The sequence below is a fragment of the Anomalospiza imberbis genome, chromosome 1 (assembly GCF_031753505.1).
Source record: "Anomalospiza imberbis isolate Cuckoo-Finch-1a 21T00152 chromosome 1, ASM3175350v1, whole genome shotgun sequence".
Taxonomy (NCBI): Eukaryota; Metazoa; Chordata; class Aves; order Passeriformes; family Viduidae; genus Anomalospiza; species Anomalospiza imberbis.
The window spans coordinates 142,733,022-142,751,401 of NC_089681.1; the positions used below are offsets into that span (position 1 = coordinate 142,733,022).

At 36.6% G+C, this 18,380-nt stretch overlaps 1 protein-coding gene across 3 annotated transcripts in view; it reads left to right on the plus strand.

The window, feature by feature from the left end:
• NCAPG2 (non-SMC condensin II complex subunit G2) overlaps positions 1-18,380 on the plus strand; it is a 41,973-nt gene that overhangs the window by 17,388 nt on the left and 6,205 nt on the right. For all 3 annotated transcript variants that reach the window (XM_068174377.1, XM_068174386.1, XM_068174370.1), the window contains exons 11-25: positions 2,759-2,884; positions 3,759-3,938; positions 4,931-5,083; positions 6,675-6,897; positions 8,130-8,248; positions 8,719-8,892; positions 11,139-11,209; positions 11,465-11,618; positions 11,790-11,963; positions 12,511-12,621; positions 12,737-12,880; positions 13,648-13,747; positions 14,034-14,218; positions 15,000-15,143; positions 16,999-17,102. In XM_068174377.1, the coding sequence (XP_068030478.1) occupies positions 2,759-2,884; positions 3,759-3,938; positions 4,931-5,083; positions 6,675-6,897; positions 8,130-8,248; positions 8,719-8,892; positions 11,139-11,209; positions 11,465-11,618; positions 11,790-11,963; positions 12,511-12,621; positions 12,737-12,880; positions 13,648-13,747; positions 14,034-14,218; positions 15,000-15,143; positions 16,999-17,102 (2,162 nt within the window). The remainder of the gene's footprint in view (positions 1-2,758; positions 2,885-3,758; positions 3,939-4,930; positions 5,084-6,674; positions 6,898-8,129; positions 8,249-8,718; positions 8,893-11,138; positions 11,210-11,464; positions 11,619-11,789; positions 11,964-12,510; positions 12,622-12,736; positions 12,881-13,647; positions 13,748-14,033; positions 14,219-14,999; positions 15,144-16,998; positions 17,103-18,380) is intronic.

Sequence of the window (18,380 nt, forward strand, 5' to 3'; positions counted from 1 at the left end):
GAACAAATCATATAGTACTGCATGAAATATTTAGCTTTTTGAACTGTTGCTGTGACTCAGAATCACCAGTAGTATAAGATACAGAATAAGAAGGGAAGCTTATAAATGTTCTTACTGTTATGGATTCTACTCCAAAGCTTGAAATGTCAGTTTAATTTTAGATAACCATTTTGATGCTCCTATTTTAGTCAAATCCCTAATTTAATATAGTGAAGAACAAATTCTGTTCTAGAACACTGTTTATGAAACAGAAAGGACACACAAGACCTCTTTACTCCTCCTCCTTGCAGAGAGCAAAAATACTTCAGTTGTAAGAATACAATGAATTCCAGAACTGTTGATGCTGAAACTGTTTGATTTCATCTCAGAAATCTTTAAAGTGAGATTGCATATTTGGATTGCACAAGCTTCTGCTGGGGCTTTTACCAGCACATCTTTTATAAAAGCCTTTATGCAACTCTTAAGTTTTTATAAGCCCATATGTATCTTCATCTTTTTTCATGTTCTTATTATGAAAACCAGGTGTCATACAATCATAAAAGAGATGTGCAGTGATTGGTTGTTAGTATGAGAAGATATGTGGATTTAAAAACTCAATTATTTAGTGTAAGTAATGATTAAGCTATTTCTTATCAAGCTGAAAAAGTCAAGAACCACTCCTCCAGGAATTCAAGCTGTTGAAGGAAGTGACTGCTTTAAAGTGTTTAGTTGTCTTTTAAATTTTTTTTAACATCCCACACGTTTAAACTAACATGCTCTGGGGATGCAGTGTTGTAGATTATTTGAAGTTAATTTCAGAACCTGTAAGACCAGTTAAAATTTAAAAGAAAGCTGTGAAAATGAACTGAAGAAAAAATTAAAATATTGTCTCAAAAGATTCTGAAAGTTTCTCAGAATAGTAGAAGCATAATGGTAAAGAAATATTAGTTATTTAAATTACTGCAGGCTCTGGCATGGAAAAATCAGTGTGGATTAAAACAGGCCATGAATTTAAACTCTTAGGTTCTACCTCTGTGAAGACATTGTACAAGCCTGAATATGCAAATACATTTGGGATGAATTCCAGTTAATTAAAGGCAGGAATTTGAACTGTGGGTACTAAGTTCAGAATTAAAAGTGAGCTTAATGGAATTCAGTGTAATGCACTTAAAAAGTTTATGGAAATTAACTTTCTGGAATGGCTATGGTAGACAAGGTCTAGGTTATTGCACAAAACCACATTTGAATTAATTTTCACATGCAATGTTAGTGCAGAAGAGCTATTTCACCCTGAATTCACATATTATCTTGTTATGTGTTAATTCTTAAATATAGACAAGCTCAGAGTTAAAGAATTTTCTACAACTTATAGGATACAATTAAGAATTACGATCTTTTCACCTTTAAACTGTTTGCATTATCCATAATAAATAGAGAAAAACACAAGTCCCTAACTGAAGAATGTATGTATGTGCTTTATTTGCTTTTGTAGTATTCAATTTAAAATTCCTAGTCATTCTGTTGACTTGAAGAATTAGGAATGTTATGGTCCTAGTCCACCATATTGGTCAAGAAGAGAAACCCAAAACAGATTGTAAATGAAGTAATTGTTGCTCATTTCTTTTGTGTTTTTCTGGTTTTATTTGTCATTAGTTTATAGAAGTCTAAATATTGCATGGTTATTGCCATGTTTCTTTTCCCTGCCTTTGAGCTCAATGTGCTTTATGACAAGGGATGAAGAAAATTAAATTATTAGCATAGTCAAGAGTTTCCCTGAACTGTTCTGTCTTGCTGCTAAAATTAGGTCTGCTTTGCTTGTAATATTGAGAGACTTTATTTTTTTTATTGGACCCAAAATCTGGACCAAATTCTTCCTTCCAAGTCTTCTTTCCAAGAGAAGTCAGTAGAGGCTCTTAATCGCTACATTGCTATCTTTGATAAATAAAATGTAGTTAGGTGGTTAGATTTCAGCTTTCTCCTTGAGATGCCTTGAATTTCTTCATGGTTTCATTGCCTGCTCTCTTTTTCTGTCCTTTAAGAGTCCACAGGATCAATTATCTTTCACTGAACAACTGTCTAAATATGCACCTTTTCCTTTTTCCTTTTCTGCATTTGTGGCTCTACAACTAGTAAAATATTTAGTGGAGAACACTGAAAATGGTTAAATATGGTAAAATGTTGTGAGGCTTCCCATAGATTTTTGATGAGCTGCCTGGAGCTCAGAACATGGTCCTAATACTTATGTGCAGAGATGCAGAACTGAATATGATTGTGCTGGATAAGTTACGCTCCGAGCTTTCTGGTACTTAGTTACTAAATACTATTTTCTTGAAGAAATAGGCTTGAGCTTTTCAATTAAATCACCTCTCTCTTGACAAGGAAGTTAATTAATCCAGTCTGATTGAATTCAAGAGTCTTCTGTCCTGAAGAGGAGCTTTAAGGCCACCAAGAGAAATCCCAACTGCTTTTAATTTATTCAGCATTACAGAAAGCAGAAGGGCTCTGACTGTGATTCCTCAGGGTCATTGAAGCTGATGTGCTTTGAAAGCTGATTGTAACAGTAACTCAGGTTTTACTGAATGGGCAGAAATATTAGCTAAAGCATTGAAACTCATATGTGACTTTAAGTTCTTCCATCTATTTAAAAATTCATCTCTTCCATCTACTTAATTAGAAACACTTGTGTAAATGTTTGGAAAACAGTATCTGGCAGGATACACCTTTGGATATTAACAGTTGGTCCTTTTGGAAAAAAAAATCTTTTCCTCCATTTTAACAGGCCAGAAACTCAGAAGTTCGAGCAAATGCAGCATTTTTGTTTGTTGATGCTTTTCCTGTTCGTGATCCCAGTTTTACTGCTGATGAGATGGACAGTGAAATTCAGAAACAGTTTGAAGAACTTTTTGTAAGTTTTAATGAAAGTAAAATGTTAAAAATGAAACTTTTGTCAGAACTAACTCGGAAAAAACCTGTTGATGCAATTAAAATTTATGGAATTTCTGGATAATTGTAGGGAAATAGAGGTCTGTGGCACAGAAAATATAAAAATAAACGAATATTTTAAATTTCATAGTATGTTTTCTTCAGATGCTATACAGCACATTAAACTCTAAAAAGGAACTGTTTTGGTTTGTTAGTCATTAATCTGTGAATGAGAGATGCCTTTGAAAGATTAAATGCCTGAGTAATGATCTTGATCATTACTTAACCTAGGATTGTGGGGGAGAGCTTCACAGTTACTATGGAAGTACTCAATGAAAGTTCAGTACTGTATTACTAAATACTTCTGAAATTAGGTATAATGGAGAGAACCTAAAAATCTCCTTACCAGTCCAGATGGGTGAGAATGGAAATAGTATTTTCATGAAGAAAATGTTGGGGGATTCCTGAGTAGACATCAGATAATTTAATGAATTTCAAAGTTATGTTGTTCCATAGGAACAGTGATCAGTGTATACTCATATAAATAGAAGTCCAAATATTCTTAATTAAGGCACAAATGCAAGACTTCATTTATTAAAAAAAAATAAAATCAAAAGTCCAATGAGAAAAGTTGGCCCATAGTTATCTTAATTTTGCTTCTGATACAAATGTCCTTGTTTTCTTCATAGTAAAATGCCTTGAGGGACTATTAATATTACAGTTCTTTTATTGTGTGACAGTTTTCATAATGATTAAAAGGTAATGGAATGCATTTTGTTTATGATAGGCTCAGGTCAAACAGCAGTAGAGTCATAATAATCCATATGCTCACAGTATTATTTTTCTGTTTGCTTTAGAGTCTCTTAGAAGATCCTCATCCAGTTGTCCGCTCTACAGGGATACTTGGAGTTACTCAGATCGTATCCAAATATTGGGAGATTATTCCTGCAACAATTATTGCTGATCTTTTAAAAAAGATAACTGGAGATCTGGCATGTGATGTAACATCTGCTGATGTTCGATGTTCTGTTTTTAAAGTAAATGTTTTTTATCATGATTGTCATTTTTCTATTTTACTTGATGTACAGGTTTCTTTTATAGGCCACTTTAAATCAAGGAAATTACTTGTTCTTAAAAATGTCCTAGGCAATGGAATTCCTAATAGATGGAGATTGTGCACATTTCATAAAAGCTACATGTTTGGAAAACACAAATGTCTTAAAATAGTAACTTACTGGCTTTCTGACTCTTAAGGTTTTTCAGTTGCAGTTGTACACACTGTTTCGACCCAATAATTAGTTTTTTTTAGCTATTAGAAATGATGCTTAGACTTGAAACTATATGTAGTTCCAGGAGTTCTTACATCACTGGTTTGAAGGCATCCCAAGACATGCATAATAAGGATTTCGTATCCCACTTTGTGTGTCTGAGGTTTGGATGGATATAATTCCACAGTTTGTCTGGTGATGCCTCCTCCTGTGCATTGCTCACTATGTTAGAAATAGTTCCTCTAGATCTTTCTGGCATGTGAGAAGTAACTGATAGCTTGGACAGAAAAATGAACTCCCTAAGCAGCATTTTCACTTGAAAATTTTATGTCTGTGTCAGTTCAGCCTTAAATTGAAGCTGTCATCCTGTTAATCCTCACTTGCTGCACTGCTGCTTCGTGGTGGAGCTATCCTGGATAAGCAGAAAGTGCTGATTTAAAAATTAATTGGGAAGAAACATGTATTTTTAATTTGAAATCAGCATATTTTAGAGAGCTGGTGTGTCCTCAGGCAGAGGGCAAGACCATGGTCTTAGTGTAGCTCTGAAGCTGATTCAGCTGAAGTGAGTTCACTGAACACTGTTCACTGTAAATTTGAAGTAATCAAAGCAGGTTATACCAAAGAATATTACAAGAAAAATAAGCATGCAGAGTGTCTGCCCATGCTGTATTTAACATGAGAAGTGTCATGGTCCTCCTCAACAATTTTTAGCTATGGATTTTTCAGCTCTACTCTTTCTGGATTTGGTTTTTTTATTTTAGTGCCTACCAATAATTTTGGACAACAAACTAAGTCACCCACTCCTGGAACAGCTCCTGCCTGCAACCAAACAGAGTCTTCATGACAATTCTGAGAAGGTGCGAGTGGCTTTTGTGGAAATGCTGCTCAAAGTGAAGGCTACCAAAGCTGCTAAGGTAGGATAATGACACTTGGATTAAGTAGCAAGGAGACAAAATCAAGGCATTTATTTTAAAAAAGTACAGTACATTTTGAGACTGCTGTAGTGTTCCTAAAAATGAAATAACCTGCTTTGCTCTGGTAAACTCTTAATATCTGTGGTATTCTGAGTGCTCTGAGGGCCCTTGTTCTCTCTGAATGGGCTGGGGAGAGCAGTGGGTTACAGCCACTCTTCCCTCAGCTGCCCAACTCTTCTAAATACCTAACACCTTGACACAGTAGCCTTTTTGCTTTGATTCTCCTATTTTTATAATGTCTGTTTCTGTTTTGTAGGCACATCCTTTGGATTTTAGTGTCTTTTTATAGGGATTTTTAATGTATTTTGTGTTTTGCTGTGGACTCTTATTTAGGGCAATACTGTCCAGCTACAGGCATTATATCATCTTTGAGCTCTTATTCCACTCTCTAATGTTAATAGTTTCTTAGTCTCAATTTTATATTTTAATTTAGCAATGGTTTTGTCTCTTGCTAGGCCTAATAAAGACATAAAACTCTAAGAAAGCATACAGAGGAGGGCTCTGAAGGTGGTGAAGGGTGTAGAAGGGAAGCCATAAAAGAAGCAGCTGAGGTCACTTTGTGAATTTGCTGCCATTAAAGACAGAGAAAAAAGACAATTCTCCATGTCAGGGATTTTTTAGGGGAAGGAAAGAGGAGGTTTACATAAAGAAAAAAAATCCTAGTAAGTGTTAGATGTTTTTCAGTAACTCCCTATTGATTTAAAAACTATAATGTGTATCTCTGGTAAGTCCTGGGATCACTTTAAACTTATTTTTTGTGACACTTTTAGTAGGGATGTCCATAGCTTGAATTCACAGGGTAATTATCTGATGCAAATATTTCTACTCAAGAATAAAATAGGTTCCTTGGCATTGAAAAATACTTCTTGTTTTGTTTTAATTTGAAATTTTCCAGCATAATTAATTCAGAATCTTCTCACAAAAACAACAAATGTAGTGTTACAGCTGGAAAACAGCTGTGTAGTCTTTCTGAATTTCATAGCATTTGATTTCTGTGTTACAAGTAAACTAGAGCTCTGCTAAGAATAGGATGCATTCAATATTTAGTAATGTAAGGTTCGGGATGGTTTTGTAAAGGGTGTTGATCCATACAGGTATTTAAGGTGTACACAATTCTTGTAGGTAGTTTGGTACTACTTTGTCCTGTGAGGAGAATATGAAACATGACACATAGTGACAAAAATTGTATTTTATGATGATATCCTTGTAGAGTAAATAGTTCTTCCCTGTATCCATGGAATTGCATTGGTATTGCAGGTGTATTGAACTGGAATTACTTGAACCACAGTTCTAGCAGTGAGTCAGAGATATCAGGAGATTTAAAACATCAGCACAGCAAATTAACATTATTGCAGCAGAATTTGACCTCCAGTACACGTTGGTTTAAAAATAAAAAATGCTCATGTTTTTCCAGGTTGATGTTCTTTATATTTGATTAGACTATTGACATGGAAATCACTTAATGAAGGTGATGGGTTTTCCCTCTATTTTTGTTTAACTCCTTTGAATATCTTTTTCTCACTTCACAAAGTTCTGGAATATCTCTCCCATGGAGCATCTCCTGTCTCGCCTTGAAGCCGACTCTCGGCCGGTGTCACGGCGCATCGTGAATCTCCTGCTGAGCTCCTTCTTCCCCAGTGCCCAGCCCGAGGATGTGTGGTGTGAGCGCTGTGTCACTCTGATCCAGATGAATCCAGCAGCAGCCAGGAAGTTCTATCAATACGCCTATGAATTCACTGCCCCCACCAATATAGGTAAAGCACAAAATCTTCTGAGCTTTTGGAATTACTGATGCCATGCTATGTAAATGCTTTTTTTAAATTATTTCTTTAACAGTGGTACATTGTTGCTAGTTTTTTTGGGAGTTCAGTATAATATTAGTTCGTAGTTTTGGAAATTCATGTCACCAACAGTAAGCACAGCAGGCAGAGTCATCAGCTTTTTCAACAATCAGGAGACCAGAGCTTTTAATCTCTGTTCTTAGATGCTGTACTGTACATTCCAGCCCATGGTAGTACCTGGTCCTTCTGTTCCCCTTTCTCCCTACATGTGCCTTAAAATGATCTCAGTTGATACCTATTTCCCATGTAAAAATAGGGTAGCAAATACCCTGATGCCTTAAGTGATTTGATATTTTCATGTGAAAGATTATATAGAAACTGAAAAAAAGTTTACATCTGATAATCTGGGTATCTGGGATTTGTGGATCAGTATTTTCAAGTTGCTCAGAGAAAATCTAAAAAGTCCTCCTTCAGAAAGCTTCTGAAAGTTTCAGTGAAGAGAGCATCTACTGCCCAGAATATTACAGCTTTTTAGAAAAGTCCTATTGAAACAAGTAAAATCAAGAAAATTTTGTTTCAGGGGAGTTCCGTTAAAACTCACGTAATCAGCTTGGAGTGACTTGGGTAAAATGCCCAAACCATTGCCTCTCAATGATCATCTTGATAAGGTTATGAAATCACTATTATGAAATCAGCTTGTTGTACTTCCACCAGAGTGGCATAACCCTTTCACTTTTTCTAGCTCCTCATTCAGGAGTGCAGTGGTTGGGCTATGACGTCTTTGCCAAAGAATGGGAATTGACATGGGAATGAGCATTGACATCAAGAGGGAGCGTGTTCTTGAATGTGGGTCATTAAATTAACAGCTATGCCAGATTAGATGTAGGAGTTGTGGGAGCTTCCTCTGATTCTGATTTGATAAGGTGGTGGTTTAGAGTTTTTTTTAGTATACTGTTTTAACAATAAAATTACAGAGCCTGATGATAATGTTGTAATTTCTTCTTCATACTTGAGGATATAAAACATATTCACGTTTTTTCCATTTCCTTTACAAGGAATTTTTCTCCATTTTTTTCCTAGCTGTTTCTTGTTCTGTTGCCTACTTTTTAATACTGACTTTCTAGCATTGTAATTAGAAGCACTTATTACCAACATTCTTAGCAAATAGTAAATGTCTGATTTATTCTTACTCTATTTAAATGTAGCTAAATTGATGCTCACTATTCGGCGTTGCTTGAATGCCTGCATCCAGAAAGCAATGAAAGAGAGTCTTAATGATAGTGGGGATGACGATGAAGATGGAAGTGAAAAGGAGAACAGCAGTGTAAGAAAGTCCACTCTATTCTAAATTCTGGTAACTTCTTTTCAGTGATGCTTAATGTGAGACAGAATATAACAGAAAGTCTAAAGGAATGCCCTTGGGCATCTCTGGAATTGGAAGGGGAGAACTGCTGTTATTGGGTTTTCATGTCCTGCAGTAGCAGAAATCTGGTCAAATAGCTAGAATAAGATAGAATGAATATGAAGCAAATTTAAATTAATAGTTGCCTAATTCCAGTGCTGATTATAAATTGGTTTGGTTTTGCAGTTAAATTATTTTAAAAATTACCATTGCAAGATATGTGAAGTTAAGAGAGATTAAGATTGAATTGTGGAGTTCCTGTTCTACAGCAGCCACAGTGCTTTTGTAAAGGGTCTAGAAGGACTTTTTCTAGTGTCTTTAAAGCCTTATTTTAACTTAAATTTCCATTTGAAAATATAATGGGTAATATCCTCTAAATGTTTGTATTTCAGGTGTTGGATAATGTGTTGTCAGTAAATGATGTGGCCAGTATGGCAAGTTTGTTGGAGATCACTGTAATACTCTGGAGAAGCATCCGCAAAGCACTAGATCACAATGAAGATGCCAAAGATTATGCTATCAGGAAGTTTTCTTCTGTACTTCCTGAATATTTTAAAGTATTTCAGGTAAAGAAAGCCTAGATTTTCCTGTATTTTCCTGTATGTTCTCAGTATTTTCTTCAGATGCTTTCATGTTTTATGTCTTTTATCTATTTTTATGGCATTAAGTATTATTTTTCGTTGTTGCTATAAGCCATAGACAGCAGCAATTTTCTTGGAATCTCGCAAATGGGAATAAACTGTTCTTCAACTGCAGTGTCTGACTGATGAACCATTATCTAAAGAGTCAGCTCAAAAATACGTATGCATTAAATTGCTCTCCTTGTAAGGTTTTCCTAGGGTTTTATTCTTTTGAATGTTTTAGAACTTTAGGAAACCAGTAAATACAAATGTGCCATTGCAGAACAAATACTCAGTGTACATTAGAGTCCACATGCATTTCTTACCCACTGCCCCCCAGACTCTTCCACCAGAACCACTGCTTATGATTCAGCTGCAACTGAAGCAGCTGAGGCTCTTTTTTCACTGAATATGAGCTGCAGAGTGCACTCGCAGCTCAGAAAGCCAAACATGTCCTGCTGACCTGCTGGAGTGAGTCCAAAGGATGGCCATCAAGATGATGAGAGGGATGGAGCACCTCTCCTAAATGGAAAAGCTAAAAGAATTGGGATTAAGCCTGGAAAAGAGAAGGCTTTAGGGTGACCTATTTGCAGCCTTCCAGTACTTGAAGGGAGCCTGCAAGAAAGACAGAGAGGGACTTTTTACAAGGGAGTGCAATGACAGGACAAGGGGGAATGGATTCAAACTCAAAAGAAAGTAGGTTTAGATCAAATATAAGAAGAAATTATTTTTTGTGAGGGTGGTGAGGCACTGGCACAGGTTGTCCAGAGAAGCTGTGAATGCCCCATCCCTGGCAGTGTTCAAGGCCAGGTTGGATAGAGTTTGGAACAACCTGGCTAAATGGAAGGTGTCCCTGCCCATGGCAGGGTGGTTGGAGCAAGATGATATCTAAGGTCCCTTCGAACCCAAACCATTGTGATTCTGAGGTTTCTGCTAATTGGAATCTACGCTCTAATGATCTGATGCATTTATTTATTGCTTTCGTTCGATATAGGCAGTTAATTAAAATCAGTCATTTTGAAATTGTCCGTCTCCTTGCTCTAATTCTTTTAGTGTTATTCTTGAGGACGGTGCCATCCTGAGAGTGGCCAATAGTGGCTGCTGCACCCACAGTGAATTTGGAAGGATTACGTACTGGATATCTTTTTCTTAGTTGATTGCTTTTGTGCTGTAGTATCCTGAAATATAGTGGCTGTTCCTGCAACTGCAACGTTGCTTTAGGTAATCAGGGAGTGAAAAGCAGCTCATTGCTACGTATTATTCTGCAGCACAGATACACAGGTGCACTATACCCTGAAAGCATTTGGAAGTTGTCAAAGACATTCCAGATCTTTTTTGGTAGAGGATGTAGTATCCTTTCGGAAAGAGTCTGGTGAACAGAGAAGATATCCAGCTTTAGCAAGCAACTGCTTTGATTTTTATATTCTTATATAGTGAATATACAGCTTGGATCTAAAAGGACCTGTCATCAGAGGCTTAGTTCCTAAAAGCATCGAAGCAGCCTGTCTCTTTCCTGAAAAAGCTACAAATATATTTTAAAAGTTCTTTTAAAAATATGAGCTTTTAAACAAGGTTTTAGATCTTGGAATGGCTAAGTAGATAGTAATTACATTTGGCTGTTTCCATGAAGCTTGGACATAGAGATAAACCATTTTTAAAGAGTTCTTAACATAGATTGGTTTCTGTATAACCTGAGTGAGATTATGTTGTGGCCTAGACCATGTATTATGTCATGTTAAACATTACCGTCCTTATATAAGAACCCTTTTCTTTAGAGTCCTTTTAATAAGTTTGTCTTGTGAATGAATTTAAGGCACTGATTGAGAGGAGTTAGATGGTGTCATGTTTGTGCGATTAAACCTTAGTCTCTGGTGGAAAAAAAAGTGATGTGGAGCTGCTATTTCTTTTGCAATGAGTATTAACCTAATGGAGCCATGACTATACATGGTAGTTATTCTGGCAGTTTGTCAGAAAGTGAAGGATATGATAATTGGTAATTGACCTCCAAAAACAGGAATCAGACATTTCAGATTGCAAGCCACATATTGTTTTGAGCTTCTTTCAGCTCCATTTGTAGGAGAAAAGGGAAATCCTTAATTTGAGGAAATGTAATCAGAGTTTTTCAGTACTGTCTTTAGCTTTGCTTGCATATGTGTACCTTTACATCATACAGTGTAATTCTTTTATCCTAGGATGAGCGGTGCATGGCTCCACTGATTATTCTGGCATCCTTTATGCCCCCTGCTGCTATTCCTACATTCAGGTACTGTTTGGAAATCCAAAATGCAAATGACAAGAAGTTTCTTCTTGGCTGTATTAGTTCATTTTTCACAATCCGAAATATTAAATGCCCATTTGGGTAAATTAAGACACTAAAACTGTGATAAGTCAGTAAAATTTGTGATGTTCAAGTCTGTCTAAGTCATTGGTGAATCCTTTTTTTGTATTACACTAAATGTTTTCTGCACTTATGAGTGTGAAGGTAATGCATCTCTTTGTCTGTCTATTTTCTTTTAAGCTGTGGTGTGGTTTCCAGACTCAGAAATATTGACAGTGGAGCTGACCAAAGCAAATACTCTATCCTGATTGACTGCCTGTGCCACTGGGGTCAAGTGGGGCATGTTATGGAATTAGCCTGCGACTGGCTGTCTGACTCACTCACCCCAACAAAGGTGTGCATATGCATGTGACAGGGAATATAGGAATTGCCAGACTGCTTTAAGGCATCATGCTTTTTTAAAATAGAGTAAGACTTTTTAATGCTGTATTATTCTGCTTTGAAATCAGTTCTAAAGTCAGTTACTAACAGAGTTGTACTGGTTTTGTGCTTTCTTCCAATTCAGAATACTAAAACATCTGGGCGCCGAGTACGTATCCATGTAACACATGAATCAAAGCCAGACTTAGCAATTGATTACATTGAGTATTTATTGACTCATCCTGTCAATTGTGATTGCCTCCTTTCTGTTCCTAAAAATAAACTGAAGAAGCTTTTGAAAATCCTCGGTGCTGCAAAGGTAGTTTTCTCCTTATCATAAACAGTGCTTATAAAATCAGTGCTTAACATCATATGTTGCCTGAGTCAAACTAAAATGCCTGCAAGAACAAATAAATTAGGTTCATGATCCCCTCTCCCTTTGTAAAAAGATTTTTTTCTAAAAAGATTTTCCTTTTGATTTGTATTTCCAATACTCTAAACTTGAAGTAAAGTAGTTCAAGTTGTTTACAGAACAAACAGCTTTAGCCATACTATTATGAATTGTTTATAGATGGCAGATTTTAACCAGCTTCTCAGTTTTAGGTGTCTCAAAATTTTTGTGATCTAGTTTTGAGTGTTTTTAAGGGACCTGACTTTTAGAATATGTGAATAAGGAGTAGTCTGAAAATCAGTTATGGCATTGAAAAACAGAAGTAATTAAAGTATGCTTGTTGCTTATTTGGGGTTGGTGCTTTGCTGTTTTTATGGGTTTGGGGTTTTCTTTTAACCTTTTGTTTAAAGCTGTTGAGTAAAGAAATATTTGACAGGTTTTTCTGAAAAATATAATGTAAACCTTGATATTTCAGAGGGTTCTTGGCTCAATTCTGAAGGGAACAGATTCTGGTGGCTGGAATCAAGCAACTAGCCTAAGAGCCTTCAGCCTCTTTTGCAGATTGACTATTCATTTTCAGCACAAGGTATGATTATAGTTTTCCAAAATAAGCTGGAGTTACAGTTGACAGTACAAGGAAGTTCCAAAACAACTGAAGAGACAATTGGTAAACTTCCCTTTGGTTTTTTTTTTTTTTTCAGTTTTCTGAAGAAGGAGAAGATCACCTTTCTCTTCTGAAGGAGACAGGTGCTTGGATAGAAAGTCAAGTTGCACCTTTTATACTAGCAAGTGGTCAAGAGGATGGTATTTCAAAACACAGCGATGTTTCTGAATTAATTTTCCAGGTTAGAGGATTCTTATAATATAAATCAAGCTGCTTTCAATTTGAAAAGCTGTACGTGTAGCAATTTGCAGACAAACCGCGCTGGCATTTGTGTCATCACTTAGTGTCCCTTACCCCTGATCTTGATTTGCCCTTCAAAGAAAGCATTTGATGATACAATGTGGGAGAGGTTTTAGCTAGTTCAGAATTGTTTTCTGTTGCATTCCTCTGACATTTCATTTAACCCAAGGTGGATTTTAGCACTGAGGTTTTACCAGATTTTGGTGATAGGAAAGATTTGGCTAATTTTGCTCCCAGTCAGTGTCTTTGAAAAACCCAGCTCATATATACACAGACTGATTAAAAGTTCTCACTCTGTCTATACTTCCATCTCATAATCTATTTAGTATGTAGCAACCAGTGTGTCTGTAAGGAAAAGCTCTTTTGTCTGCTGGTTTTAATTTTGCTATTAAAGGCAGGTAGAGATGTCATATTTTGCCTCAGTAAATGATAAGTATCGATGCCTTTGATCTGAGCCTGAGTAAAAAAAGTGAGGATTTACTGCCTTTTGGGAAACTATTTACTGTTGGGAAAGGGCAATTGAAGCATTTGAAGGACTGATTGGAATTGGTGCTTTTCAACAGGTGTGACCTGAGTAACTCCAGTTAGGTAGACCAGCTCTCAGTTCACACCTTGGCCTAGAGTTCGTGGTTTTATTACTTTCAGTTTTACTGAATGGTTACTTTATGTAAAGTTTGAGTTTCCTATAATTTTGCACCTCTCTTCTAGGCCTACCTGACAGTGTGTAAAGATGTCATAATGGTGGGCCTGGGAAATGTCACGTTTCAATCACACCTTTTAGAAATGGCTCTTCAGATTATGCAAACAGGTACCCTGTTTTGTACTAATAGCAACATCTGCATTTATACTTTGCTGGCTTTTCTTTTATTAGCAAGTTAGTTAATCCCTTACTTGTAAGAGTTGGAGGGAGCACTGGATTCATACTTATTTTAATTGGACTGTATGAAAATTTCAGCCAAGGGTGCTCAGAAACTAAATGTATTGTCTACACTTGTAAACTATCACTGTTTGTTGTATCTAACTGAGTTTCATTCTAAGCTTGTACCTGATGAATATTACAACTTTTATATTATGGTATTTATGTCTTTCTCTAGAGAGAGGTGGCTTTTGTGCTCCAGTGTTGCTGTGTGCTCTAAAAGAAATTATTGAAGCTTCTTTAAATCAGAATACTGAGACAGAGGAAGTGACAAATCTTTTCCACACTCTACAGAATGTCTTTCAGAAAATTTTAGAATGTGTGGCACACAGACTTAAGAAAGAACAGGAAGAAGGAATTCAGGTATCATATTACAGTTCAAAATGCTGTGTAATTGCTAATGTGTAGATGAATCCATAATTTTTATGCAAAGGGGTATACTTAGACACTTGGAGGTTGTTACCTCGCTATTACCAACTGTTTGAGTACACATGTGATTAAATTTTCAGTTAAATTTTCTAAGTTTTCTTGCTACCAATTTTTTTTTGTCCATTTTGGTCTCATCATGACAGAAGAACCAGTAAATTGCAGAACAAATGCATTCTGTTGCCAGTGATCCTGGACCATGCTGGTACTTCTAGGTTGTTAATCTTATCTGCAATTAGATGAACTTCCTCAATTCAGAGCAAAGGATTTGTTACATATACTATAATCTTGGAGGGAGGAGAAATTTTCTTTTTTATTTATTTCTTTTAGCCTGAATGATACCAACTTCAAAATATGTGTGATGTTCTAAAATTCTTGAAAATTTCACATCTTCACAGGAAAGTAGACTTCCTGTCTACTAAAGCAGATACTAAATAGTAATGAAATGAGTAGTAATGAAACTCTGAGAAATTTGATGATCTACTTTTCAGGACTTGTGAAAAACATTCAGTTCTTTTTTGTAAGAACCACTGCTTTGTTTCTCAAATTTATTAGTAGACTTCCCAGGTTTTGCTGATTCCCCCTCTGATCCCAAGTGACTAGAATACCTCCAGAGCTTTCAATGTGTGGTCTGCACTTCACAGAGAGGCTTGCTGGTATATTTCAGTTATACTCAAGCAGTCTGAAAAAACAGATGTGTTTTTCTTTTTGGTTTCAGTTGATTCATTCTATTCAGATGCCTCTTGGAGAATTCATCCATGCACTGCAGTGCTGGCATTCCTCATTCCCAGCAGTTCACCAGGGTGTACTCTCCACTCTCCTGGCTGCAATAGTAGCAGAGATAAATTGTGTGCTACAGAAGGTAAAGTTAATCCTGATTTTCTCTTTTCTATTTAATGCCTTTTTGCTTTTTAAATGTTATGTTGGAACGACAGAGCTTTATTCAGAAAAATGGATCTTTGTACTGCAGATGAGGATTTTGTGTGTGTTGGTATGGAGCAAACAGGAAATTTTATTTGCTATAATTTCATATTAGAGTTCGTCTCTCAGATTTCTGACTACAGCTGTGAAGGAACAGACTTGTCCTGATACCTGTTTCAGTATCTGCCTCTGACAGGAGAACTTAGCAGTTAGGCAGTGTTGGGGATTAAAAATGTGGGTTCTGGAATATTCCCTCACTGCTTTTGTACTGGGTCTGGCTGGGAAGGAGTCAGATTTCCTCTTTGCAGTCCCTGTGCTGCTGTGGTTGGCATTTGTGGCCAAGACATTGTTGAGGACACACCAGTTTGTTTTGGCTGTTGCTGAGAGTGCTTTGCAGAGTGTCAATGTTTCCCTGGTTCCTTCACTCTAAAATAAAGTAATGCTGTTGGTGGGCAAGAGGCTGAGAGGGAACACAGCTGAGACCATGGACCCAAACTGGTCAAAGGCTTGTGCCACACCATGCAATGTTGTGTTCAGCAATTAGAGCTCAGGGGAAGGAGGAGGACATGGGCTTGTTCTAAACCTACCTCACTTCATCCCACCCAGCATTAGGGAATTTCAGAAGTGAGCCAATGATGTGTGACAGATTCCCATTCCCTATTCTTGGAATGGTCCCAGAAGGTTCTGTAGTCCTGTTTCAAAGCAGGCTGATGCCCTGCTTGGCACTGATCACTTGTGTATTCTCTGCTTCCATACAGAGACATTTCATCTGCTGCATCCTTTTTTTGGTTCCTTTGGTTTTTGTGCAGAGGATTTCCAAATATCTGATCTGTGTTGCTTTGGAAAGTAAAGAAGTCTGTAATGCTGAAAAGAATGTGTAGATAGAGATTATTTCATGTTCTGAAAGTCTCAGGAACCACAACTGTCCTTGAAGGAGAAGGGCAACATTCCCACCCCATTTTTCTAATGCAGGTAGTGTTAGGAGCAGATATGATTAGTAAGATTGGAAGCTTTGAGAACTAAAAAGGAACAGTAGAGGCTGTACTTAGGCTGTGGGTTCTGCATGTGTCAGAAACAGAGCAAGAAACAGTTGCCAGAAGGAACCACAGAGCTGCTTCCAAGGTTCTGTTACAGGAGGCACTGAAGGAGACCCAGCTGTTTGCCTGCAGATGTTGATGTATCAGCTGAGAGGCTGTGAGGTGACAGGTGCCCTTTACAGATGATGCAGAGTAAACATTTCTGGGCTTGAATATACTGGAGATTCATACTCATAGATTGAGTGTTCATTCCAGTCACTCATCTGAGCTGGGGTTTTCCCTGTCCCTGGGTTGTTGTACATCAAAATTCAGTTCTAACTAAATATTTGTTGTCTATTCAGAGCTTTATACCAAAAAGAGCAGGTATCCAGAAAACCACTGTCACTGAAGTTACATTTAGAAATCATGGATGCACGCTTCAACTTGGAGCCACAGAGGGGACTCATTTGTGTTTAATAGGCTGTGCCTTTATAAAGAGTGACCACCAGTGTAGTTTAATGAAACTTCTGATGAAAGCAACTGCAGAGAATATTTGCCTTGGTACAAATACTGTTTATGTGGTTTAGTTTCAGTCTTTCTAACTTAAATTAGTTTTGTTTATTTGGACACAACACAGTTAGATTAAAGCTATTCAAAGAATAATTGTGAATATTCCAATTGTTTAAGGATAGGTCCTGGTTAGTGTAATTATTGAAATACAGTATTCTGCTTACATATCTTTCTTGAGCTACGATGGTTGTTGTCTTTTTTCTTCTTTAGGCTTCCAGTGAAAGAGACTTGATTATGCCAAAGACTATTTCAGACCTTCCCCCTCTTTCAAGCAGTTTAATGGCTGTAATTATGAAGTCAGTTAATGTTGTCAGGTAAATGTTTCTATATTAATTTTTCCAAGGTTTTTGCTAGTATAAAAATGATGTCAACAAAATTTCAATTTCTAAATTAAAATTATTTTGAAGAACTAGTTGCTTTCTAAATTTATCTGGACTATTTAATAACCCCTTTTTATTGACATATTGCCCTGTAGGTATTGATTGCTGGGGTTGAGTCCATTTTTTTAACCAAGAGTGCTTCTTATTTACAAGACTGTTAATCATGATGAGTTTTTTAATCATATATCTTGGCTTGCTTCTTTCATAAGATACTTATAAAGCTGAGTCCCCTCAACACAGAGATATTAAGATGAGAGAAAATATCTGACAGAAATAGAATTAATCCTTTGCTTGAACATCTCCAACAAGGTGACATGTACCTATGGCTGTATTAAAGTCACATCATCAAAATAGAAAGTATCTGAGTGCTAAAAGCCTCCAAAAGTGAGCTTATGTTATTTATCTTCTAATACTTAAACTGGAGGGGGGAGGGTATTTGCTGTGTTTAGTGGAGGACCTAAATATCTTTTAAAATTGTCACAACTGAATTTCATTTCGAATTTCAATTTTTCCTAACATGACTATACACACTAGACTTGCTTTAAATTATAGAGGGCCTTAGAAGTCCTATTGCTCTCCCTGACTTACCGCAGCTAATTCCTCTTCTTAACTTCTTCATCTGACAGACACTGAATATCCCTGTCTTTGCTGTCATGAGGTGTTTTTTTTCTTCTCAGTCCTTCTCTAATTTTAGTTGAACTTGCAAAAAAAAAGACTCCAGAGACTCCAGCAATAGTCCAACTAATCCAAATCTTGCTCTTCCATGAGGCAGCAGCTCAAGGTGCTCTCTTCTAGTGAAACAATTATTTTACACATCTCTTTTCAAAAGAGATGAAGAAAATCAGTTAATTCTTCTGAAACTTTTCCTTGTAGTAATCTAGGTGAATCTTGTCCATTCTTGGTGGAGAAAACTGCAAGTTTGAGCCAAATTGTTTCTGAGTACTTAGGAAAAAATGTATCTTCTGGTATTTATCTTTTTGGGGCAAAGATTTAGAGATAATTTCCATCTGGTTCTACTGGTGTCTCAGAACTGAGACTACTTTTAAGGCTCTTTTATAAATCTGTATTGATAGGCCATAATCAGAGTTCAGTAGTGAATGGTTCGGTATTTCAGAAATCTTTATGTCAACAAGAAAGCCTTTGAAGTTGTGAAATCTGACGGGAGGCTCTGCTCTGTGAGCTCAGAGTCATCTTGCTCTGAGTTCTCCAGCA